Source organism: Puma concolor, chromosome B2 (genome assembly GCF_028749965.1).
Source record: "Puma concolor isolate L17-30 chromosome B2, mPumCon1.1.hap2, whole genome shotgun sequence".
Lineage (NCBI taxonomy): Eukaryota > Metazoa > Chordata > Mammalia > Carnivora > Felidae > Puma > Puma concolor.
The window spans coordinates 72816269-72842344 of record NC_141671.1 but is presented as its reverse complement, the minus strand read 5'-3'; the positions used below and the strand labels follow the sequence as shown (position 1 = coordinate 72842344).

The 26076-nt window shown below is 37.6% G+C and overlaps 1 protein-coding gene and 1 long non-coding RNA gene across 4 annotated transcripts in view; one reads left to right on the top strand and one right to left on the bottom strand.

The window, feature by feature from the left end:
- Positions 1-22901, top strand: part of LCA5 (lebercilin LCA5) — a 79732-nt gene extending 56831 nt beyond the window's left edge. For 2 of the 3 annotated variants that reach the window (XM_025925827.2, XM_086707287.1), the window contains exons 4-8: positions 6239-6376; positions 15439-15535; positions 16242-16384; positions 18510-18642; positions 20358-22901. In XM_025925827.2, coding sequence (XP_025781612.2) covers positions 6239-6376; positions 15439-15535; positions 16242-16384; positions 18510-18642; positions 20358-21229 — 1383 coding nt within the window. In that variant the 3' untranslated portion in view covers positions 21230-22901. The remainder of the gene's footprint in view (positions 1-6238; positions 6377-15438; positions 15536-16241; positions 16385-18509; positions 18643-20357) is intronic. The other variant, XM_086707288.1, reaches the window with a different exon arrangement.
- Positions 4747-26076, bottom strand: part of LOC147581044 (uncharacterized) — a 112620-nt gene continuing 91290 nt past the window's right edge. Inside the window, exons 3-5 of the long non-coding RNA XR_015251340.1 lie at positions 23503-23553; positions 16052-16092; positions 4747-5681 (exon numbers count right to left, since the gene is read on the bottom strand). This is a non-coding gene — a long non-coding RNA (uncharacterized LOC147581044). The remainder of the gene's footprint in view (positions 5682-16051; positions 16093-23502; positions 23554-26076) is intronic.

Below are 26076 nucleotides of genomic sequence, written 5' to 3'. Positions count from 1 at the left end.
TTCTTTATGTATTACTCAACTCTGGTTCTAATTTATAGTTTTTATCTCATTGTTGAAGTTCTCACTGCGTTCTTCCATTCTTCAGTCCAGTGTGGACATCTTTATGATCATTACTTTGAATTCTTTACTAGCTAAATGGGTTTATCTGTTTCATTTAGTCCTTTATCTGAGGTTTTTGTCTTGTTCTTTCATTTGTAGTATGTTTCTGTGTCTCTTTATTTCCTTGACTTTGTTTCTGTGAATTAGGCAGAATAGCTACTTCTCTTAAACTTAAAGGAATGGTCTTATATATGGTCACATCCTGTGTAGACTGTCTGTCCCTGGTACGTTAGGTTAGCTGGCTGAAGCTGTATCAGCATGGGCTGTGGTTCTTAGGACACTTGAGCTGGGCCTGCCCTAGGATGGCCAGAGCTGAAGTGGGTATAAGCCAGGTCAGTCCTGGGTCTCCCCATGTAGAGAGCACCCTGGAAGGATAGCCAAAGTTTTGTAGCTGCAAGCTGTGAGAATCCCAGGGCTCTCCTCACAGAGGGTGGCCTGGCATGATAGCTGAATCTGAAGTGGGTGCTAACTGGGGTGTTTTGGGACTCTCCCTGTGGGCCAGCCAGGAGATCCTCCTCAGGGGCACCCTGGCAGTGTGGCTGAAGCCGAGGTTGGGCACAGGTAAGTTTCAGCAGAAACTTTACAGGCCAGAAGGGAGTGGCACGATACATTCAAAGTGCTGGGGTGCCAGGGTAGCTCAGTTGGTTAAGCATCCAACTCTTGATTTCCACTCAGATCATGATCTCAGGGTTCATGAGAATGAGCCCCACCTCAGGCTGTGCACTGACAAGGCAGAGTCTTCTTGGGATTCTCTCTCTTCCCTTCCCCTGCTTGTACACACACTCTAGATAGATAGATAGATAGATAGATAGATAGATAGATAAAACTTTTTTTTTTTTTTTAAAGTGCTGAAAGGTTATCTGGCAAGGTTATCATTAAGGATTGAAGGAGAGGGAAAGAGTTTTCCAGACAAACAAAAGTTAAAGGAGTTCATTACCACTAAAATGCCCTTACAGGAAATGTTAAATTAAGTGGAAAAGAAAAGCCATAATTAGAAGAACATTATAAAAGGAAAAGATTTCATGAGTAAAAGCAAACACACAGCAAAGGGAATAGAGCAAATCACTTATGAAGCTGGTATGAAGATTGTAAGACAAAAATAGCAAAATTAATTTTAACTAAAATATTAGATAGGGATAAAATTAGATAAGGGACACACAAAATAGAAAGATGTAAAATATGACAACATAAACATTAAACATGGAGGGAGGAATAAAAATGAAGTTCTTTTAGAATGTGTTTGAACCTAAGTGACCATCAAATTAAGACTGGTATATACTTAGCATGTTATAAAAAGAACCTTATGGTAACCACAAATCTGAAACCTATAATAGATATACAAAAAAATGAAGAAAAAGTAAGGGAAACAAAACACTAATAAAGTCAGTCATCCATCCAAAGGAAAGAGAGCAAAAGAAAAAAGAAACACAGAACAACTACAAAAACAAGCAGAAGACAGTTAACAAAATGGCATAAGTATATATGTATTAATGATTACTTTGAATGTAAATGGCTTGAATGCTCAAAAGACATTGTGGTGGGGGTGGAGGGAGGGTTGGGAGGAATGGATAAAAAAAAACAAGACCCCTCTATATGCTGTCTACAAGAGAGCCAATTCATATCTAAAGACAGATTGAAAGTGGAGAGAGGGAAAAAGATAATGCCATGCAAATGGAAGTGAATATAAAAAAACTGGGGTACCAATACTTAGACAAAATAGAATTTAAGACAGACTATATTAAGAGACAAAGAAGGGCATTACGTAATAATATAGGGGTTAATCCAAGAAGAAGACACAACAATTGTCATTATCTATGCACCCATCATTGGAGCATATACTTATAGACATAAATGGAGAAATTGACAGTAAAGTAATAATAGGTGGGGATTTTAACACCCCACTTATATCAATGGATATATCATCTAGGCAGAAAATCAGTGCCTGCTGACACATTAGACCAGATGGACTTAACATTCCATCCAAAAACAGAATACACATTCAAGTACACATGAAACATTATTCAGGAAAGATCACATTATGCTACAAAACTAGTCTCAATAAATTTAAGTAGGTTGAATTCATGTCATGCATCCATTTCTAGCCACAATGGTATGAAGCTAGAAATCAATAACAACAAAAGAATATGAAAAAAACACAAACATGGAAGCTAAACAACATGCTATGAAACAACCAAGAGGTCAACAAAGAAATCAAAGAGGAAGTAAATATAGAGAGACAGCTTAACAATGTTCCAAAATCTTTGGGATGTAGCAAAAACAGGTATAAGAGGGAAATGTATAGTGATAAAGGCCTACCTTACGAAACGAGGAAAATCTTAAATAAATAGTATACCTAAAAGAACTAGGAAAAGAAGAATAAACTAAGCCCAAAGCCAGTAAAAGGAAGAAAGTAATAAAGATTGGAGCAAAAATAAATGAAATAGAGACTTAAAAAATAGAAAAGATCAGTGAACCAAGACCTGGCTCTTTGAAAAAAAGAAGTAAATTTGATAAAGCTGTAGCCAGATACATCAAGAAAAAGGGAGAGGACCTAAATAAATAAAACCAGGAATGAAAGAGAAGTAACAACTGATACCACAGAAATACAAAAGATTTTAAGAGACTAGTATGAAAAATTATATGCCAACAAATTGGACAACCTAGGAGAAATGGATAAATTCCTAGAAACATACCATCTTCTAACACTGAATCAGGAAGACATAGAAAATCTGAATAGACTGATGACCAATAACAAAATTTAAAAACTCAACATACTGGGGCACCTGGGTGGCTCGGTTGGTTGAGATCATGGTTTGTGAGTTCGAGCCCTGTGTCGGGCTCTGTGCTGACTGCTCAGAGCCTGGAGCCTGCTTCTGATTCTGTGTCTCTCTCTGCCCCTCCCCCACTCACGCTTGGTTTCTCTCACTCTCTCAAAAATAAATAAAAAAGAAAAAAAGAATTAAAAAAAAAACAAAAAACATACAAAAGCCAGGGCCAGATGAATTCACAGGTGAATTCTCACCAAACATTTGAAGAAAAGTTAATACCTATTTTTCTCAAACTTCCAAAAAATAGAAGAGGAAGGAAAGCTTCCAGATACATTCTACAAGGTCAGTATTACCTTGATATCAAAATAAGACAAAGACATTACAAGAAAAGAAAACTACAGGCCAGTATCCATCATGAATCTAGATGCAAAAATCCTCAATAAAATATTAGAAAACTGCATTCAACAAAATTTTTAAAAAAATTATTCACCATGATCAAAGATCATGGATTTATTCTAGGATATCAGGGCAATCCTGTATTCACAATTCAATCAACATGATACACCACTTTAAACAAAAGTGATGGATAAAAATCATATAGTCATGTCAACAGCTGCAGAAAAACGCATTTGATAAAATTCAACATCCATTCATAACAAAAACTCTCAAAGTGGGTGTAGAGGGAACATACCTCAATATAATAAAGGCCATATATGACAAATTTACAGCTAAAATCATACTCAGTGGAGAGAAACAGAGCTTTAAGATCAGTAAAAAGACAAGATGGTCTTGTTCTTGCCGCTTTTATGCAATATAGTACTAGAAGACCTAGGCACAGCAATTGGACAAACAATGAAAGGCATTCAAACTGACAAGAAACACGTTAAACTTGTCACTGTTTGCAGATGACATGGTACCATATGTAGAAAACATGACTTGACCAATAACTGTTAGAATAAATGAATTCAGTGAAGTTGCAGGATACAAAATTAATATGCAGAAGTCAGTTGTGTTTCTATACACTAATAATGAAGTAGCAGAAAGCAAAATTTACAAATTAACATAGGGGTGGAAAGAGAGAGGCAAACCATAAAACAGACTCTTGAGGGATGCTGGAGGGATGCTGGAGGGGAGTTGGGCAGGGGATGGGTTAAATAGGTAATAGGGACTAAGGGGGGCAGAAATAGATCTGTAAAGACAGAGATCAAACTGATGATCATTGCCAGAGGGGAGAGTGGTGATAAGATGGAGGTACAGCCTTCCAGTGTGGAATAAATAAGTCACGGGAATAAAAAGTACTAAAAAGTACAGCATAGAGATTATAGTCAATGGTATTGTAATAGCATTGTAGAGTGAGATGTTAGCTCTAGTTGCGGTGAGCACATCATAAGGTAGAGAGTTGTGGAATCACTATGTTGTACACCTGAAACTAATGTAACATTGTGTGCCAACTATACTTCACTAAAAAATGTCACCTTACAGAAATACTTTTTTATATGTACTCTCCCCTACCTCTCTAGTTTTTGGAAACAGATTTTAGATATCCGGTTGTTTTATTCATAAATATTTCAGCTTGTATCTTTCTGAAATATAACGACCTTTAAAACAATGCCATCATCCAGTACCAAGAATGACATCTAAAAAATGAACAGCTTTGGGGCGCCTGGGTGGCGCAGTCGGTTAAGTGTCCGACTTCAACCAGGTCACGATCTCGCGGTCCGTGAGTTCGAGCCCCGCGTCAGGCTCTGGGCTGATGGCTCAGAGCCTGGAGCCTGTTTCTGATTCTGTGTCTCCCTCTCTCTGCCCCTCCCCCGTTCATGCTCTGTCTCTCTCTGTCCCAAAAATAAATAAACGTTGAAAAAAAAATTAAAAAAAAAAAATGAACAGCTTTATAATATCTTCAAATATCTAGTTAGTACTCAAGTTCTCAACTGTTCATTAGCTATTTAAAGACTTTAAGCCATCCATGGGTGTCTGGGTGGCTCAGTTGGTTGAGCATCTGACTTTGCCTGAGGTCATGATCTCACAGTTCGTGAGTTTGAGCCCCCCATCGGGCTCTGTGCTGACGCCTCAGAGCCTGGAGCCTGCTTCAGATTCTGTGTCTCCCTCTTTCTCTGCCCCTCCCCCGCTCATGCTCTGTCTCTATCTCTCTCAAAAATAAACATTAAAAAAAAATTTAAAGACTTTAAGCCATCCCTAGGGACGAGAAGATCTACATATCTAACAGTACTGATAAAATCAGGGACTTTGAAATAAAAGGCATATGAAAAAAATACGTACAATTAAAAAAAAAAAACAGCTGACAGACTGGAAAGAAAAAGTGTGGTGACAGAGTGGCGGGGGGTGTGTGCTTACCACCTGATGCTTTGGCTGTGCCCATTGCCAGTAGTGGATCCTTGAGTTGTGGAGGGGGAGGTGTTTCCCAGAGGTTCATGTATGATGTCTTGTCAGAATCATGGGGCCTCCAGCAGGAAACAGCATTCCTTCAGTTCTCTTTGCCTCCTTCCCTTTCCTTTCCCTCCCCACAGTCACTATGGTCTCTCCTCACAGAGAGTAAGTCCCGCCAGCTGCAGCACATGTGGCCAGGCAGATGACCACCTACCACCTTTACCTTCTGCCTCCTCTGCCGGAAGGTCATATGGGCCTGCCACCACCTCTGCCACCTATACCACCGGCCCTGGCTCCACAGCCTCCTCTGATGTATAGTTGAGCCACTTTCAGGCGCAGAGATGGATGGCTCCCTCAGGTGTCCTGATGTGCTGTGCGGAAGTCTTTTGGTTCAGTTATGGATACTTGCTTTGTGGATCTGATTAGCTGTAAATTGAAAGGTGGGGAAGAAAAGGAATGGCTCATACCACCATGATGTTGATGTCACTTAAAAGAAAATATTTTAACCTGAATCTTTTCACAGACTTTATGGAAAATGTTTGAAGACCATGGAAATGACTGGTATTTTTATCTAGAAATAATTTGCAAGGTAATTTCTGCACCTCGAATAGTGCCGTGTAATATTATGCAGCTGTATATATTTGCCTGAACTCTGATTCCCAAATATCCATGTTTCTCATCATATCTTTGGCTGAATTTGCAACCAACATAAATGACTATTCATGTATGCTTCAGACAAATGCTTAAGAATTTATTTACAAGTCGTTGTAAAAAGCAAAAAAAGGACTACCAGGTTAAGGACCTTATTAAATTGTTGGTAGATCTGTTTGCCAGTTATTTTATGTTCATGAACACTAAGCGCAGCCTGATTTGTAGGTCTTGTATGGTACCACTAGAAACATTATTTCAGTGCTAAGTGCAGTGTTTTACTCTTCAGTTATTTTCGAGTATAATTTTTTTATATGTTTATATACACATCATAGGAACTATCCAAAAACCTTGAGCTGAGTACCAACAGTTTCCAGCGACAGTTGCTTGCTGAAAGGAAAAGGGCATATGAAGCTCAGGATGAAAATAAAGTTCTTCAAAAGGAGCTGCAACAACTGTATCACAAATTAAAAGTAAGTATTTAATTTCATATTTAATTTAATATAATATATATATTAGTTGAAAACACAGTATTTTAGGAGGAGATCCAACCTGGTGGAGAAGTAGGGGGACTCAAAGTTCCCTCATCCCTCAAACACAGCAGTGTTGAGGCCAAAAGACTTTGAATTCCAAGAGTCCGGGCTGCAGAATGACAAAACATCCTGGGGACCCACGGAGACAACCTGGCGGGTCATAGTTGCATGACTGCAAACTGGGAGAGATAAAACAGGCCACATAGGCACGGATGGGAGAGTTCCCCTTCTGTGGAGAGACAAAGGGAAGAGAAAGAGAGTCTGAGGAAGCATAGGACTATATCTGGACAAGAGAAAAACCACGGACTGGGATGGAGAAAGATCCATACTCTAACTGTAGGACTTCCTCTGGACTGGGGGCTGGCTGCCCAGTTTGCGCGTGTGGAGAGGATGGGAGCCAGCCCCTGGCTTGGTAACTAGTTCAGAGTCACAGTCCATGGTGGGAGAAAGCTACCCCCTCCCTGTATTGCTGTGGGAAGAAGGTATATAACCGTTTCAAAGGACAAAGATTGCCTGCACCCATCAGCCAGAGACCACTTATCGGTGGCATGGAGCAGTACTTCCCCAGAACTAGGGCATGCAGAGCAGAAGCCTTTAAGACGTCGGGATTTAAATCCCAGCAGAGTGCCAGGGAGGCATGAGAGTCGGCGGAGTGGGACAAACCGCGCATGTGGCACTGAGGTGGTGCAGAGCAGCACTTCCCCGGAACTGGGGTGCATGGAGCAGGACTGTTTAAAACGTCAGGATTTAAATCCCAACCAAGCGCCAGGTTGGCGCGGGAGTCAGCAGAGTGGGACAAACTGCCTCGTTCACGCCTGTGGCACTGCGAGGATGGCCTGAACAGAATGGTTTGGGACACCCAGTCCATGGAGGAGAGACTGGGGTGTTGCCATTTTTCTCCCCATCACCAACAAGGGGGGCTTCAGGGAATGGACAATGGGCCCACAGTGTAGGCTTGACCCGCCTACGCCAAACCACACCTCTCTGCACCTGGTAACTTCGTATCTACTGGAGCAGGATTGATGCTGTGGAACCAGACAGCCCCTCCTCCAGACCAGCGCTTCAACCGGTTCCAAGGCACCCAGCGGTTTTGCATTTTCTGATTTAATTCTTAGACAATTCTTAGTACATATACAGATTCTTTTCTTCCTTTTCTCTTTCTTATTTCTTCCTCTAGTCTGGTTATTCTGGTTGTTGGTTTGTTTAAGCAGACATATTTAATCTATTCTCTTTATACCTGCACCTCCTGGCAGGTATACCTCTTTATACCTCTTCCCCCCTCCTCCCCGCCCCTTCCCCCCCCCCCCCCCCCCCCCAGATTAACCCATAGAGTTTCTCTGCCTGGTCAGTTTTTTCTTTTTCCCTGCCCCTGTCATCTCTCTTTTTGTTTGGTATAAGGCCTCTTCCATCAATAATGCCACCACCTTTTGTTTTGCTGTAGCTGGTGTTTTTTTTTGTTTTTTTTGTTTTTCTGTTTTTTTGTTTGTTTTATTTTCCAGGGCTACTTGAATGAAAAAAAGCAAAGCACACCTGGTGGAGGGTCCAAAACATCACTACGAGTAGGGAGATAAAGAACCAGAGTCACAACAACAGAGAGCAAGTAACACACTCCAAAATACACCTCCTGAAGGGCCAGGCCCTGGGCAATGCATGACCCCTCTTTAATATAGTAGTGCTCATGGGTGCAGGACACATAACAAGCTTTTAAAACATAAGGGACAGAAAACTAGCCAAAATGACAAAACGGAAGAATTCTCCTCAAAAGAAATTCCAGGAAGAAATGACAGCTAAAGAATTGATCAAAACAAATATAAACAATATAACTAAACAAGAATTTAGAGTAATAGTCATAAGATTAGTTTATTTTGCACCTCATTTACGGCATTTTTTAATTCATCATGACTATTTTTTAGTTCCTTGATCTCTGCAGCAATGGATTCTCTGCTGTCTTCTAATCTTTTTTCAAGCCCAGTGATTAGAGGCAGTGACAGTGAGGATTGAAGAGGCAGAGGGGAGAATAAGTGAAATAGAAGATAAAATTATGGAAAAAAGATGAAGCTGAGAAAAAGAGAGATAAAAAAATTCTGGACCATGAGGGGAGAATCAGAGAACTAAATGATTCAATGAAATGGAATAATAACTGTATCATAGGAATTCCAGAAGAGACAAAGAGAGAAAGGGGAAGAAGGTGTACTTGAACAAATCATAGCTGAGAACTTCCCCAATCTGGGGAAGGAAACAGACATTGAAATCCAGGAAGTGCAGAGAACTCCCTTCAGACATGACTTGAATTGATCTTCTGCACAACATATAATGAAACTGGTAAAATACAAAGATAAAGAGAGAATTCTGAAAGAAGCTGGGGATATGCGGGCCTTAACCTACAAGGGTAGACATACAAGGGTAGTAGCAGACCTATCTACTGAAACTTGGCAGGCCAGAAAGGAGTGGCAGGAAATTTTCAATGTGCTGAATAGGAAAAATATGCAGCCAAGAACCCTTTATCCAGCAAGCGAGTCATTCAGAATAGGAGAGAGAAAGATTTTCCCAGACAAAAACTGAAGGAATTCATCACCACTAAATCAGCCCTACAAGAGATCTTAAGAGGGACTCTGTGAGTGGAATGTTGCAAGGACCACAATGGGCCAGAGACCGCACTACAAGCATGAAACCTACAGATAAACACAATGGCTCTAAATCCATATCTTTCAATAATAACACTGAATGTAAATGGACTAAATATTGCAATCAAAAGACATAGGGTATTAGAATGGATTAAAAAGAAAACACCCATCTATTTGCTGTCTACAAGAGACCCATTTTAGACCTGAGGACACCTTCAGATTGAAAGTGAGGGGATGGAGAACCATCTATCATGCTACTGGAAATCAAAAGAAAGCTGGAGTAGCCATACTTATATCAGACACACTAGATTTTCAACTAAAGGTTGTAACAAGAGATGAAGAATGGCATTATATCATAATTGGGGGTCTAATCATCAAGAAAACTAACAATTATAAATGTTTATGCACTGAATCTGGAAGCACCCAAATATATAAAACAATCACAAACATAAGCAATCTTATTGGTAAGAGTGTGGTAATTGCAGGGGACTTAATACTCCACTTACAACAGTGGACAGATCATCCAGACAGAATATCAATAAGAAACATGAATGATACACTGGACCAGATGGACTTGGCAGATACATCCAGAACTTTTCATCCTAAAGCAGCAGAATATACATTCCTCTAGAGTGCACATGGAACATTCTCCAAGATAGATGACATACTGGGTTACAAAACAGCCCTCAATAAATACAAAAGAATTGAGATCATGCCACGCACATTTTCATTTTTTTTTTCAATATATGAAATTTGTCAAATTGGTTTCCATACAACACCCAGTACTCATCCCAAAAGGTGCCCTCCTCAATACCCATCACCCACCCTCCCCTCCCTCCCACCCCCCATCAACCCTCAGTTTGTTCTCAGTTTTTAACAGTCTCTTATGCTTTGGCTCTCTCCCACTCTAACCTCTTTTTTTTTTTTTTTTTCCCCTTCCCCTCCCCCATGGGTTTCTGTTAAGTTTCTCAAGATCCACATAAGAGTGAAACCATATGGTATCTGTCTTTCTCTGTATGGCTTATTTCACTTAGCATCACACTCTCCAGTTCCATCCACGTTGCTACAAAAGGCCATGCACATTTTCAGATCACAATGCTATGAAACTTGAAATTAACCACAGGAAAAAGTTTAGAAAGCCTCCAAATGCATGGAGGTTAAAGAACATCCTACTAAAGAATGAATGGGTCAACCAGGCAATTAAAGGTGACACTAAAAAATATATGGAAACAAATGAAAATGAAAACACAACAATTCAAACCCTTTGGGATGCAGCAAAGGCAGTCCTAAGAGGAAAATACATTGCAATCCAGGCCTATCTCAAGAAACAAGAAAAATTCCAAATACAAAATCTAACAGCACACCTGAAGGAACTAGAAGCAGAACAACAAAGAAACCCCAAGGCCAGCAGAAGAAGAGAAATAATAAAGATTAGAGCAGAAATAAACAATATAGAATCCAAAAAAACAGTAGAACAGATCAGTGAAACTAAGAGCTGGTTTTTTTGGAAATCAAACAAACAAACGAAACAAAATTAATAACCCCCTAACTAGACTTCTCAAAAAGAAAAGAGAGAGGACCCAAATAGATAAGATCATGAAGGAAAATGGATTTATCACAACCATCCCTCAGAAATACAAGTAATTATCAGAGAATACTATGAAAAATTATATGCCAACAAACTGGACAACCTGGAAGAAATGGACAAATTCCTAGACACCCACACACTACCAAAACTCAAACGGGAAGAAATAGAAAATTTGAACAGGCCCGTAACTAGTGAAGAAATTGGATCAGTTATCAAAAATCTCCCAACAAATAAGAGTCCTGGGCCAGATGGCTTCCCAGGGGAATTCTACCAGATATTTAAAACAGAATAAATACCTATACTTCTCAAGCTGTTCCAAAAAACGGAAATGGAAGGAAAACTTCCAGACTCATTCTATGAAGCCAGCATTACCTTGGTTCCCAAACCAGACCCCACAAAAAAGAATTATAGGCCAATATCCCTTATGAACATGGATGCAGAAATTCTCAACAAGATACTAGCAAATCGAATTCAACAGCATATAAAAAGAATTATTCACCATGATCAAGTGAGATTCATTCTTGGGGTGTAGGGGTGGTTCAGTATTTGCAAGTCAATCAATGTGATACATCACATTAATAAAAGAAAGGATAAGAACCATATGATCCTGTCAATAGATGCAGAAAAAGCATTTGACAAAATACAGCATCCTTTCTTAATAAAAACCCTCAAGAAAGTTGGGAAAGAAGGAACGTACCTAAACATTATAAAAGCCATATATGCAAAGCCCACAGCTAATATAATCCTCAATGGGGAACAACTGAGAGCTTCTCCCTAAGATCAGGAACATGACAGGGATGTCCACTCTCACCACTCCTGTTTACCAAGTGTTGGAAGTCCTAGCGAAAGCAATCATACAACAAAAGGAAATAAAAGGCATCAAAGTTGGCAAAGAAGAAGTCAAACTTTCACTTTTTGCAGACGACATGATACTCTACGTGGAAAACCTGAAAGACTCCACAAAAAGGCTGCTAGAACTGATCCATGAATTCAGCAAAGTTGCAGGGTACAAAATCAATGTACAGAAATCAGTTGCATTTTTATACACCAATAATGAAGCAACAGAAAGAGAAATCAAGAAATTGATCCCATTTACAATTGCACCAAGAACCATAAAACACCTAGGAATAAACCTAACCAAATATATAAAAGATCTGTATGCTGAAAACTATAGAAAGCTTACGAAAGAAATTGAAGAAGACACAAAGAAATGGAAAAACATTCCATGCTCATGGATTGGAAGAATGAATATTATTAAAACGTTAATACTACCCAAAGCAATCTACACATTCAATGCAATCCCCACCAAAATCGCACCAGCATTCTTCTCAAAGCTAGAACAAGCAATCCTAAAATTTGTATGGAACCACAAAAGACCCCGAATAGCCAAAGGAATTTTGAAGAAGAAGACCAAAGCAGGAGGCATCACAATCCCAGACTTTAGTCTCTACTACAAAGCTGTAATCATCAAGACAGTATGATATTGGCACAAAAACAGACACATAGACCAGTAGAATAGAATAGAGACTCCAGAATTGGACCCACAAAAGTATGGCCAACTAATCTTTGACAAAGCAGGAAAGAATATTCAATGGAAAAAAGACAGTCTCTTTAACAAATGGTGCTGGGAGAACTGGACAGCAACATGCAAAGAATGGAACTGGATCACTTTTTTACACCATACACAAGAATAATCTCAAAATGGATGAAAGACCGAAATGTGAGACAGGAAACCATCAAAACCGTAGAGGAGAAAGCCGGCAACAACGTCTTTGACCTCAACTGCAGCAATTCTTGCTTGATACATCTCCAAAGGCAAGGGAATTAAAAGCAAAAATGAACTGTTGGGACCTCATCAAGATAAATAGCTTCTGCACTGCAGTGGAAACAATCAGAAAACTAAAAGGCAACTGACAGAATGGGAAAAGGTATTTGCAAATGACATATCGGACAAAGGGCTAGTATCCAAAATCTATAAAGAAGTTATGAAACTCAACACCTGAAAAACAAACAGTCCAGTGAAGAAATGGGCAGAAGACATTAATAGGCACTTTTCAAAGATGACATCCAGATGGCTAACAGACATGAAAAAATGTTCAACATCACTCATCATTAGGGGAATACAAATCAAAGCCACACTGAGATACTACCTCACACCGGTCAGAGTGGTTAAAATTAACAACTCAGGAAACAACACATGCTGGTGAGGTTGTGGAGAAAAGGGAACCCTCTTGCACTGTTGGGAATGCAAACTGGTGCAGCCACTCAGGAAAACAGTGTGGAGGTTCCTCAAAAAATTAAAAATAGAACTGCCCTATGACCAAGCAATAGCACCACTAGGAATTTATCCAAAGGATACAGTTTGTAGGAGTGCTAATTCATAGGGGCTGTTTATAGCAGCACTTTCAACACTAGCCAAATTATGGAAAGAGCCTAAATGTCCATTAACTGATAAATGGATAAAGAAGATGTGGTTTATATATACAATGGAATACTACTTGGCAATGAGAAAGAATGAAATCATCCCATTTGCAGCAACATGGATGGAACTAGAAGGTGTTATGCTACGTGAAGTAAGTCAGAGAAAGACAGATATCATATGTTTTCACTCATGTGGATCTTGAGAAGCTTAATAGAAGATCAAGGGGGAAGGGAAGGGGAAAAAATATAGTTACAGTTAGAGAGGGAGGGAGGCAAACCATAAGAGACTCTTAAATACAGAGAACAATCTGAGGGTTGATGAGGTGTAGGGGAGAGGAGAAAATGGGTGATGTGCATTGAGAAGGGCACTCCTTGGGATGAGCACTGGGTGTTATATGTAAGCGATAAACCACGGGAATCTACCCTGAAAACCAAGAGCACACTTTACACACTGTATGTTAGCCAGTTTGACAATAAATTATATTAAAAAAAAACACAAAAGACCTTAACATTTTAAAACACTTACTCATATTTGTGGAGGCCAGGGTGGCTCAGCCGACTTCAGCTCAGGACATGATCTCACAGTTTGTGGGTTCAGGCCTGCATTGGGCTTTCTGCTGTCAGCACAGAGCCTGCTTGGAATCCTGTTTCCCCTCTGTCTGCCCTTGCCCCGCTTGTGCATGTGCTCTCTCTCTCTCAAAAATAAGTAAAACGTTAAAAAAAAAACAACTTTAAAAAAATGTTTAAAACATTTACTCATATTTGTAAGTTGGTACTATGTAATTTACACCAGGGTGCCTGGGTAGCTCAGTCAGTTGAACATTCAACTCTTAATTTCAGCTCAGGTCATGATCTCATGGTTCATGGGATTGAGCCCCACCTCGGGATCTGGGCTCTGTACCCTGCTAGGGATTCTCTCTCTCTCTCTCTCTCTCCCTCTCTCTCTCTCATGTTGCCCCTACTCCAGGCATGCATGTACAGGCACCTGCATGTTGTCTGTCAAAATAAATGAAAAAATTTTCGAAAGGAGTTACTTGATTTATCATATATATTGGTTGAAAACTCAACATTTTATTTTTTTTTAACTTTTTTTAATGTTTATTTATTATTGAGAGACAGAGAGAGACAGACTGTGAGCAGGGGAGGGGCAGAGAGAGAGGGAGACACAGAATCTGAATCAGGCTCCAGGCTCTGAGCTGTCAACACTGAGCCTTGACGCGGGGCTCAAACTCACAAACCAAGAGATCATGACCTGAGCCGAAGTCAGATGGTTGAGCCACCCAGGCGTCCCTAAAAAGTCAACATTTTAAAGCATATTTGTAAGTTGGTACATTGTGATTTACAAAATTCTAATATTCTCTTTGGTACTTTTAAAGAAAAGTTTTGGTAATATAGTCACTATAACACATGCCAAAACTGAAAACATTGAATCCTAATAGGAATGATATAACTGAAATAAGTTATGAAATCCTAAAAGGAAATTATGGGAACTGGAGTTTTTCCCTGTTGCATGGTTGAATAATCCAATGTTCTTCCTCAGATAACCCCATGATTATTTTAAAAGTTGTTTCAAGTAATGCCCTTCATTTTCACAGTGTTGAGAGGAAGTATTCACATTATCTAATTTTGTTAAAGGTGTTCTTAATTCTATCCAGAGGTCATTGATGGCTGGAAATTTTGTGCAAAATTGAATGTTTATTCATTATCTTACATAGAATTTTCATTTTGTTAATCAAATTCTCAGACCCATAGTCCCAAAATGATAAAGAATACTGTGTTTTAAAAAACGTCTAGTTTTGGGGGTGGCTCAGTCAGTTAAGCATCCAACTTCAGCTCAGGGCTCCAGCCCTGCATTGGGTTCTGTGCTGACAGCTCGGAGCCTGGAGCCTGCTTCTATTCTATGTCTCCCTCTCTCTCTGCCCCTCCCCCACTCGTGCTCTGTCTCTCAAAAATAAATAAACATTGAAAAAAAATTTTTTAAACCTCTAATTTTTAACTAATTCAAAACCCACATTTGAAAGATGCTAACAAAATTATTTTGGTCTCTGTTACTAAGTCTGAAAGACAGTTTAAGATAGTTACTAGCTCCATCAGGTAGGAGTGGGTAGAAAATGAATTTTGCCTTATTTATGCTCATTTATTTTGATTGCCAGTACATATTGCACTTTTTAGGGAGAACCATTTCTCTGCCCTAACCTAGATGTTCTAGAGACATTCCTTTCTATAGTTTGGTAGGTAAGAAGGGAAATTGAACTAGGTATAATATATTCCAGTTTGGTGAGGAAAATACCAGTTGATGAGGTGAGAATTTTTGTTTTATTTTACACTGATACTCTACATCCTTAATTGTATTATGGGTTTCTTTTCAGGAAAAGGAGAGAGAACTGGATATAAAAAACATATATTCTAATCGTCTGCCAAAGTCTTCTCCAAAGAAAGAAAAAGAACTTAGATCAAGAAAAAATGGTATAGTGGCTATTACTGTTGAAAAACATATTGTAGTTGTCACTTATTAATAGTGAAATCAAATAATTCTGAAGTAGAAGGCAGGCAAAGGGGAAAAAACTTCTTTGAAGTAAACTTAAATTTCCTCGTAGCTAATTTTCAGAAATCTTGTCAACTTTCTGTTTTTCCTGAGGTCATTAAATTATGTTTTACATAATTTTTAATTTTTTTCTTATAATTATTTTTGAAACTTTTATGAAAATATGTAAGAATACTTCTGAGCGGAGATTGATTATATTACAATGAACCTTTATTATGCATCACTTAGCTTTAATAGTTACATATTTTACTAATTTTACTTCATCTATTTTTTTCTACTTCTAGAGTATTTCAAAGTAAATCCTAGCAGTCATTTCACTCATAAGTACTTCGGCATTATGCATTTTTTTTGCTTTTTTTTAAGCAAAAGTATAAATTTTCCTTTTTTGAATTGCAGAAAGTTAAAAACAAATTTTGTAAAAGCTTAATAGGGTTTACCTGTTTAAATTGTTCTCAAGTCACAGAATTGCCAGTTAACCCTAGAAACAAAAATAGTAATAGTGGGTAGGCACAGAGCTGAGCAAAACATGCATTATCTCATGTAGATGGTGAACATATAGCAGTTAAATTCCATGTCTTAGCACTGTTCAATATGATTAGAAAAATTCTTTTGTAATTTTCATGGTAGCTGCATGCCAAAGTGATTTTATAGACCAGTGTACAAAAGGAGTACAAACCAGTGACGACTTCGAGCTGGAAGAATTTCCTATAACACCACAAACAGTTATGTGTTATGAAAACAAATGGGAAGAACCTGAACGTCTTACTTTGGTGAGTTTAGAAACATGATTAGGTACTAAACTCTAGGTTTGAAGTTATTCCAAAAAACATAGTATCAAGTGTTTTAAAAGTTAGCAATGAAGCTAGTGCCATAACTGAAAATATGCAAGTAGCCTTTTCAAAAGAGGTAACACCTATGTATTTTATTAAATCCCTTTGGATCAACTCTTAGTTCTCATTGCATCTTTCAGATGCTTCAGGAAGGTTAGTTGTACCTTCTGGATTGGAGATAGCAGTTTCTTACCTTTTATGTCATCTAATAAGAAGAAGAAGAATCAGATATCTACTAATCAGATATCTAATAATCAGATAATCTAAAAATCCTCCTTGCCCTTATATTTAATAGTAAATTATAGTACTTTTCAAATGATTTTTTACAATTAGTCAACATATTTTTTTGGCCTTATTATATGAGAATTTTATAGATTAATTGAATGTTGAGCAAAGTCTTTGCAGTTCAATCTGACTTTATAAAACTAACCATTTAAATTAGAGCGAAATTCAGGGGAGTCTGTATTGGACCTTCATCGAAAAGGACTTTTATGCTGAATACCAGAAGGTTCTTTTCTCTAAGAGAGTTCTATATTTTGTGTTTACAATTTAAATCCCAAAGAAAATGATATACCAGGGATCCAGCATATTTCACATATTCCTATGTTTTTGTGCCCTGTAAGTTTCCCAGTGACCCTGAGCTCTTTTCTTGTGGTAATACCAGACAGGATGGTCTGATTTGATTCTTGGGCTGTATGTGCTAAGTGTCTTTCTTCCTATATTTTCACTGTCATTGAAACTAGATCATGTTTTCTTTTTGAAAAGGGTAAAGTGTGGAATAGAAACTCATTCTTAACTTTAAAAGGATTAAAGAATAGTCTTTATAAGATTCAGCATGAACAGTAGCAACCTGATAGGGTGAAAAGAGTACAGCCTTGGAGTTAGCACTGTTTTTTAATTAAATTCTGGTTCTAACATTTTAGTTGGGACTTCCTGGAGCCTCAGTTTCCTAGTGTATAAAAGGGGGATGGGCTACCCATCAGGGTTGTGGTAATAACTAATCACAGAGTTTATAAGGCTCTTAAGACTTCCTGCCACTTTAAAGGGTCTTAGCAAATGGGAATGTTATTAAAGTACAGACCAATAAGTTCCTGTTGGAAAGAGACCCCAAATACAGTGGCTCAAACAAGTTGCAGATTTTCTTTTTTATATAATAGATTGAAGGTCAGTGTGTAGTCCAGGATAGGTAGATAGGTTTATTCCTTGGCAGTCATCCTTTGTCTTAATGTTCTTCCATCTTAAAGAGTGTAGTCCTCCTCTGTATGGTTGGAATTGGCTCACCACCCTTGTGAGGAGGAGGAACAAAGTGGAGGGCAAGCAGCTTTTGTTTTTATAAATGTGATCGGAAGTTGCATCTGTACTTTCACTCACATCCCTTTGGTCCGTTTAGCTCCAAGGGAGGTTAGCAAATGTAGTCTCTACTTGAGCAGTCCTATGCCCTGCTAAAACTCTCAGGGATTCTGTAACTAAAAAGAAGAGGAAAATTGATACAAGGGACAATTCTCTGCTATACTTTGTATTAGGTATTTTACTTTTATTCAGAAAAATTACACACACATGGTAAAGGGACCATAAGGAACAAGTAATTTTGGGTTTACATTTTATTTATTTAAATATTTATTATAAAATTTATAGTATAAACTTGAAAAATTCAGTGCAGTTGTTACTGCCTGTATTATAGCTCAGCACCTTCTCCCATCGCCTCTCCGTACGTTGTTAATAGCCTTTTCTGGTTAACTGAATTAATCGGATTTTGCTGTGAAAATGTACAAAGCAAGGATACTTCTGAAACATATCTCTTCAGAATTGTTTGTAGAGTATTGGCTTTAATTTTATTGGTTCTGATATGTCTTCTACTTTTTAGAAAAATTTGAACTAAAATAATCTTATGTGCCTTTGAAGTATCTTTCAGAGGGTGGTAACTTGTGATTTACTGCTTTATTAAATTAAAATTTAGTTTCTAACTTGGTGTCATACTTAATGGGAGATAAATCTATGATATTTAAATGGCTTTTTCTCCCTTTTAACTTGTGAACTTGCATTTAAAAAAATATATATGTAATAGGACCTGGAATTGCAAGAAAGAGGTGAGCATGAAGAAGCAGGGATGCTAAACCCAATTGTGAAAAGAGAAGAAAAATTTGTGAAAGATCAAGGATTCCGTGTTGTAAAACAGGAGGTTGAGAAGCCGGAGGATGGTAAGAAAAGAATTTGTTTAATCAAGAGATGAATCAGCATCTTTTGGTAAAGAAAGGGTTAGCATCCCTTAATATTCTCATATTTTCCAGCTGCACAGTGAATTGGTTATACAGAATAAGAAAAGGTTGATACAGTGTTGGGGGATGGTCTTTTAGGAATCAAACATTTCAATACAGTTTTTAAGGAAGGGAAAAAATGACTGTTAAGTTGCTATTTGGGGTTAGGTAATAAGGACAGTTACCTTCAGAAAGTTCGGATGAAGTAGAATTCCGATGAAAGGGAAAATTTTTGTGTATAAATTAACTAAAACTTGATGAAGAGATAAAGACAATACACTTTATTGGCTTGGCCGTCAGACTGGCCAAAACATGAAAATCAATGAATTATGAGGCCCCAAATATATTCCTGTAAGTTTTCTTTGGTTTCAGTATGTAAAACAAATCTTTAATGTATTCAACCATTAGTATGGAAGTTTAGGGAACCAACTCATACAGTTTCAGATATTGAAAATGAAGTTCAGGAATAAATTCATTTCCATCTGGATAAAATATCTTAAATGTATAGGTGAGAAATCCTCTGCATATATTTCATTAGTCTTACAGAGAAATCCTTTTTTTTCCCCTTAAAGTTAATGGAACATAAAACTGTCGCCTAACTATTGCTTCAGTTACTGTATATATGTGTATTTTTAGTGTCTGTTTAGAGCAATGTAACAGGTAAATTAGAAAATCTATTCCTGTTGGCTAATGCACAAAGGGAGATGCTTCCACATGTTAAAATATAGAATAGAAAATTAGGTAGTATGTCCGTTGTGTCTAGGTACTGAGAAAAGGAATAAAGTAACAGAAGACTGGTCCTTTCTTTCCAGCTTATTGATTTTTTTTTTTTTTTTCTGGAGTTTGTATAGAATGGTCTCTAACATCAGTGAAAATGTTCTAAAGCTTCTAAAGCTTCTAAAAGTTGTATATCTCATGCCCATACCTTAAAATACTTCCATGTGTATTGTTCCCAAATAAGGACATTTTCTTACATCATTCCAGTATAGTTTTCAACTTCAGAAAATTTAACTTTGATACAACACATTTCTCTAATCTGCCGTCCATATTACAGTTTTGTCAATTGACACAGTATTGTCCTTAATAGCATTTTCTTCTCCATGATATGATCATGAATTGCATTTAGTTCTCCTATCTCTTCAGCCTTCTCTAAATATTTTGTGAGATTAACATTTTTGATGAATAAAGACCCATTTTTTAAAAATTCCTCATTTGAGGTTTATCTGAAGTTTTCTCTTAGATTCAACCTAATGTATCTTCAGTAAGAATACTATATACATGATGTTGTGTCCTTCTCATGGTATGACATCTAGAGTTTCAGTTTATTTTTAATTTTAAAATAAACTCACCCCATCCATCTATCACTCTCTATTCAGTGTACCACACTGTATTAGGTATAAAAAATAGAGACCCTTCTTCCCTATCTCTAAACTGAAGAACAAAATTCTTCCTATAAATGTGAATTTTAAATGCAGTACACATTAAGTATATTCTTTGTGAATTCCAGACTATCAAGTATAGCAATGAAATTTACAGTGTTCATCTTCACTGTGCTGATAACTAAGTTAGATAGACTGTTTTGTAAAAGATGAGAATTGAGTTTTCCTAAAGATATTGACTCCTATAAAATCTCATTTTTTTAATTTGATTTCATGCAGAGTGGGAAAGAGAAGAACTTGCTAAAAAGGAAAAAGACAAGGTATCTTTGCTGGAGAGAGAAGAAAAGCCCGCATTGGAAACTGGAAGATACCAAATGGAAATGTACCAAATTCAAAACCTTGGTAAATTAGAAGAAGAGGAAGAAGAAAGGCTGAAGAGAGAAATGCTACTTGCTAAACTGAATGAAATCAACAGAGAACTTCAAGATTCTCGGAATCTAAAATGCCCTCCTCTGCCATTGCCACCTGATTTGGAATCAAAACTGCACTTCCCAGAGAGAAGCCCCAAAACATCCATGTTCTGTGAATCCTCAGAGAGAGTGTTTAATGGGCATCATTTGCAAGACATCAGCCACTTTGCTACAAAAGGAGATGGTCAGAATCCAGGAAGTATTAGAAGCCCAGCCTCTCCAAATGAGCTTGCATTTGGCAGCTATGTGCCTTCATTTGCAAAAAACACATTTGCAAAAACGTCAAATCCATTTAGCCAGAAGAGTGGCCTTTTGGATCTCCAAAGAAACAGTATAGAGAAACTTGGTAAAGACAGTGTAGATTTAATTACAAGAAAAGAGAAAAAAGCTCATCTGATGGAACAGTTATTTGGTGCCAGTGGCAGCAGCAGCACCGTTTCCTCTAAAAGCAGTGACCCAAATTCTCTGGCTGCCGGCAAAGGAGACTTGGACTCTCTCAGTTTTCCCCCTGGGGATAAGAGCAGTAGGGATAGAGAACGTGATGAAAATGACGACTTTTTCCTCAGCGAAGGAAGAAGTTTTAATCTAAATAGACACCGATTGAAACATGCAAACAGTAAACCAGCAGTAAAAGTAGTTGAATCTGTAGAAGATGAAATTGAAGAGGTAGTCCTGAGATGACTGATGACAGTATATACTTTTTCCAATTGTAAATATTAAAATATTTTAATACAATATTTATTATACACATTTAGAATTTTTAATATGAAAAGTCCTTATTAAGGAATGATTTTTAATAGAGAAATACAGTGTAAATGAAAAGTAGATCATATCATGCCACATAGCTAGTTTGCCAAGAATGAAGGAGACTTGAATGAAACCAAAAATAGAGATGTATCTTACTTGGTTTTGACTTTTTATTTACAAATTGTTTTACCTTTTAATCAGATCTATAGGAAGTTTTACTCCATTGGAGTTCATATTTATTTCCTATTTTTATCCCTAGTTGTTTACTTATTTTTGGTCATATCCTTACTGACCTAAATATAGTCTTCCTCCTGAAAGTTGAGTGGAAATTAAGGGTGAGAGGCTCTGGGTTAGGAAGCATAGCTCCCAGATGGTGGAGAGCTGGTGCTACTTAGCAGCCCTGTGCTCCGTGGGCAGGACAGGGGTCCCTTTCTAACAAACAGGGCAAAGCTGAGCTACTCTTAAGTGGGAGCAGTGACAACACAGGGGCTGCATTTATGAGCTGCATTAAATCACTTACCTACAACTGTGCTAACATATTAAATTCAGTAGACATTTGTCTGTTTGCATGGATAATTCCCCTATCATGGCTCCCGGAGGCTTGGGTATCCTCTCCTTGTTCTCCTACACTGTTTGTATCACAGTGACTGGGTTTGAGATTTCATACCCAAATACACAAAACTGAAGAGATTTCATCCTAATATAGAAACTCAATTATGTTTCCAGAGCATGTAACTTGGAAATTCTAGTATATATTTTAAGGTTTGAACTTATGTCAAAACCAGCAATAGACAATGAGAGTGTAATACTGTTGGACTTGTAGGACTAATTATAAAGCAACCTTGGGTTAAAAATGTTTTAGAGGTGGGCTTCTGCCTTGCTAAGTAGGGCGGATGTTTTTCTGTTGAAATGCATTGGTCTTCTTCTGCTCTTTGTAGCTCACTTCATCTGCAGAGGAGTTGATGACCTTGGACTGCTGGGTATGATTGGTCTTTAAGAAGCAGTAATATATCACCAACCATGGAGAAAACACTGTTAAAATGAAGAGTGGTGGAAATAGTGTGTCAGGGGAAGCATAAAAAAATGTAGATTGACACTTATTCTAAAGTGAGCTTTTTTTTCCTTCAAAAATTTCAAAAATTTAGTATGTATTTGCTAATGGTATGATTTCTGATGCCAAGTATATATACTGATAGATGAGGGGACCAGAGTTACTGTTTTACCTTGAGTTCTTATGAATGCTGATTATTGAATATAATTTCATAACTATTTGGCAAGACTTACCTGGATAGGTCTCTAATGAAAAGATAGGCTATCTGTCATCTTCTAAATTGTGTTACTGTCATTGATTGGGAACAATCTCCCAGAAGTGCTAAACTACATTAAAATTTTTTTTTAGTAAAGAGGTTTGATGTCTGATTAAAAAAAAGCTTGTTGCAAATCATTCTAATATATGTAAACCACATCATAATTCAGTTCTTGATAAAATATTATGTAATGTTAATTTTGTTCATAGCTGCTAATTTTTCTGCCAAAAGTATTCTGATTTTTAGGTTGTTTTAAGAGGCTTTTTAAAAGCCTTTTAGTAAAGTTTTATATTGAGATCTTTTAATTAGTCTCTTGCTTTTTTTTCTACGTTTTCTAGTCTCTTTCACCAGATATAACAAGACAGGGTTTTTAAACCTAAAATTAAGTTACAGACTTAGAAGTATTATGGTGTTAGGCATTAGAATTGGAGATTAAAATGCACACAACAGGTTTTTTTTTTTATGAACAAACCTCAGAGAGTAAATCGTTTTTTTTCTAAATGTCAAGATAAATTTGTTATTTGTACTCAGAACTCTTAACTAATAAAAACTAAACACACACGATGGCTGTTTGAATGATACCTTAAGTCACTCAAGAAATTCATGGTAGAAACAGGACCAGCAGTGTTAAATTTTACTTCTTTACTCACCTTTTTCCCCCGTCCAGTATTTTTAATTAAAGTAGATGAATTTGCCCTAAATCAGGTTAGACAGTATGCTAGTCTTATCAGATAATTATAGTTTTAATTAATCCTTTCACCCTTAATAACTATCCTAATGGCATATATTGCTCATAATATAAAAAAGCGGAGAAGGAGGATTAAATTGAATCATAAACTTATTTCATGTCTGATTCGCTAGTTCTGACCCTCCTCACCATCTCCTATCAGACATACTCACCTTCTGGTATCCCTGGTTGAGTGTCAGTCAGATACAGCATGCAGATCTGCCCTATGGAAAGGGGAAGGGAAATGTGTGTTACAGTCACAATGTGGATTTTTTAGGATTCAAAAAGGAACTGTAAATTGTTAGGAAAAGATCTGCCTTTAAAGCTTTTTCCTTTCTACACAACAAATGCCCCTTTCACATTAAAGTCTCCTTTTATATCATTTGAAAGTGCTCTCTTTTTAGTAAAGAGTGTGTAGTCATTCATTAATGGGGTGCCCTGCATGTAGCAGGTGCCAGGAGAGTAAGACAGACCCTGCCCTTGCCCTCACAGTGAATGCAGAGCACAGTGAGCCAGACTGCACAGTTCCATCCCTGCCCTCCCACCCACTCTCTGAATGTCCTTGGGTTGCTCAGCTGTTACTGCTCTTTTGTAACACTTTTTAAGGTAGTTATGAGGGATGAATGAAATACTTAGGTTGATGCTTGGCAGGGTGCCTGGCACATTATAAGCACTCAGTAAACATCAGCTGTTATCTTAGGTGATTGAAGTTCTTTTAGGGTATAATTGGAAAATAGAGCATAGGTATGTACATACAACATACTGACACTACACTTTGCACAAGATAACGGGCCAAAAAAAAAAAAAACCCCACCCGAATTACCATAAAACATCTATACTAAATGTGTTGTACCTCTTAGCTTTGCACTTAGAACTTTCCTTCCTTCATTCATCATTGTGCAGTCAGCCTCATAGCAGAAATAAAATGAAATACAGAAAACATAGCACTTTATATTGCATAAGGTGATAATTTGCACCCCAGCTCTCCCACAATGTGTGTATCCTTGGATAAGCTACAAAACCTCTTTTCACCTCCTTTCCCCCCTCCCTCATGATATTGCATACATTAAATGAGTTGATATGTGAAAAACAACTGTAAAGGCTCAAATATTGATGTTTTAGAAAGGTAATGTAGAAACAAGGAAGAGAAGTGATACTTATTGAATGTTGGGCTTTACAGTTCGTGTTTTTATGCATGTGCTTTAGCTCATTTAATCCTCACAAAGTTCTTTCTAAAGTGGATACTTACTCCCATTTTACACTCGGGCTAATAGACTATATTCAATAGTCTCAAGAAGTCCAAAGAAAGAAGATATTTTAGAAAAGAATTTTGCATTTACTCTTTAAGTGGTAAATAATGGAAACCCAAATCAAACCAGCTTAAAAAAATATTATTTTTGGCTTCAATATGGAAAGCTCATTGATCTGGAGGTTCAAATAACAGTGCTTTGTCCACCTCTTAGCCTGGCACCCTGCATCTGGCACCGACCTCAAAAAGAAAATCTTTCCTATACCTCCAGCAAAAATCTGGTGGGCTAGTTTATATGCCCACCTATAGGGCTGGTGGCTTTGTATAGGGGAAGGATGACACCCTTCTGCCTCTCTTCATGGAACGATCACAACTTCTACAGAAAGGGGGAGGCATTTTTCCCTGATGAAATTTTGGACATAAGCAATTTGCTTTACAGTTATGGTGGATTTGGTTCCAGACCACCACAATAAAGTGAGTTGAATTATTTTTTTGGTTTCCTACTGCATATAAAAGCTATGTTTATACTATAGTCTATTAAGTGTACAATGGCATTATGCCTAAAAGTAAATGCATACCTTAATTAAAAAGTATTGCTAAAAAAAAAAAAAAAATACCATCATCTGAGCTTCCAGCAAGTTGTAAATTTTTTTGCTGGTGGAGGGTCCTGCCTCAATGGTAATGGCTGCTGAGTGATCAGAACGGCGGTTGCTGAAACTGGGGGTGGTGGTGGCATTTCCTGAAGATAAGACAACAAGGAAATTTGCCACATCAATTGGCTCTTCTTTTCAGGAATGATTTCTCTGTAGCATGTGATGCTGTTTGACAGCATTTTACACACAGTTGAACTTTCAAAATTACAATCTTTTGAAACCCTACGGCTGCTTTATCAAGTAAGTTTATGTGATATGCTAAACCCTTTGTTATTTCAGCAATCTCCACATCTTCAGTAGATTCCATCTCAAGAACTCCTGTCTTTGCTCCTCTGTAAGCAGCGGCTCCTCATCCCTTCGGGTTTGATCATGCGATTGCAGCAATTCTGACACATCTTCAGGCTCCACTTCTAATCATAATTCTTTTGCTGTGTCTACATCTGCACTTAGTTTCTCCACTGAAGTCTAGAATCCCACAAAGTCATCTGTGAGGGGTAGAATCAACTTCCAAACTTCTGTTAATGTTGATATTTTGACCTCTTCCCATGAATCACATTCTTGATGGCATCTAGAATGGTGAATCCTTTCCAGAAACTTTTCAATGTACTTTTCCCAGATCCATCAGAGGAATCATTACCTATGGCAACTAATGGTCTTTAAAAAATGTGTTTCTTAAATAAGATTTGAGTGTCAAAATTACTCCTTGATCCATGGAGAGAGAATGGATGCTGTGTAGCAGGCATGAAAACAACATGCATATCACATGAATATCACTGTATGTCATCAGAGCTCGTGGTGTCTAGATATATTGTCAATGAGCAGTAATATTTTGAAAGGAGGCTTTT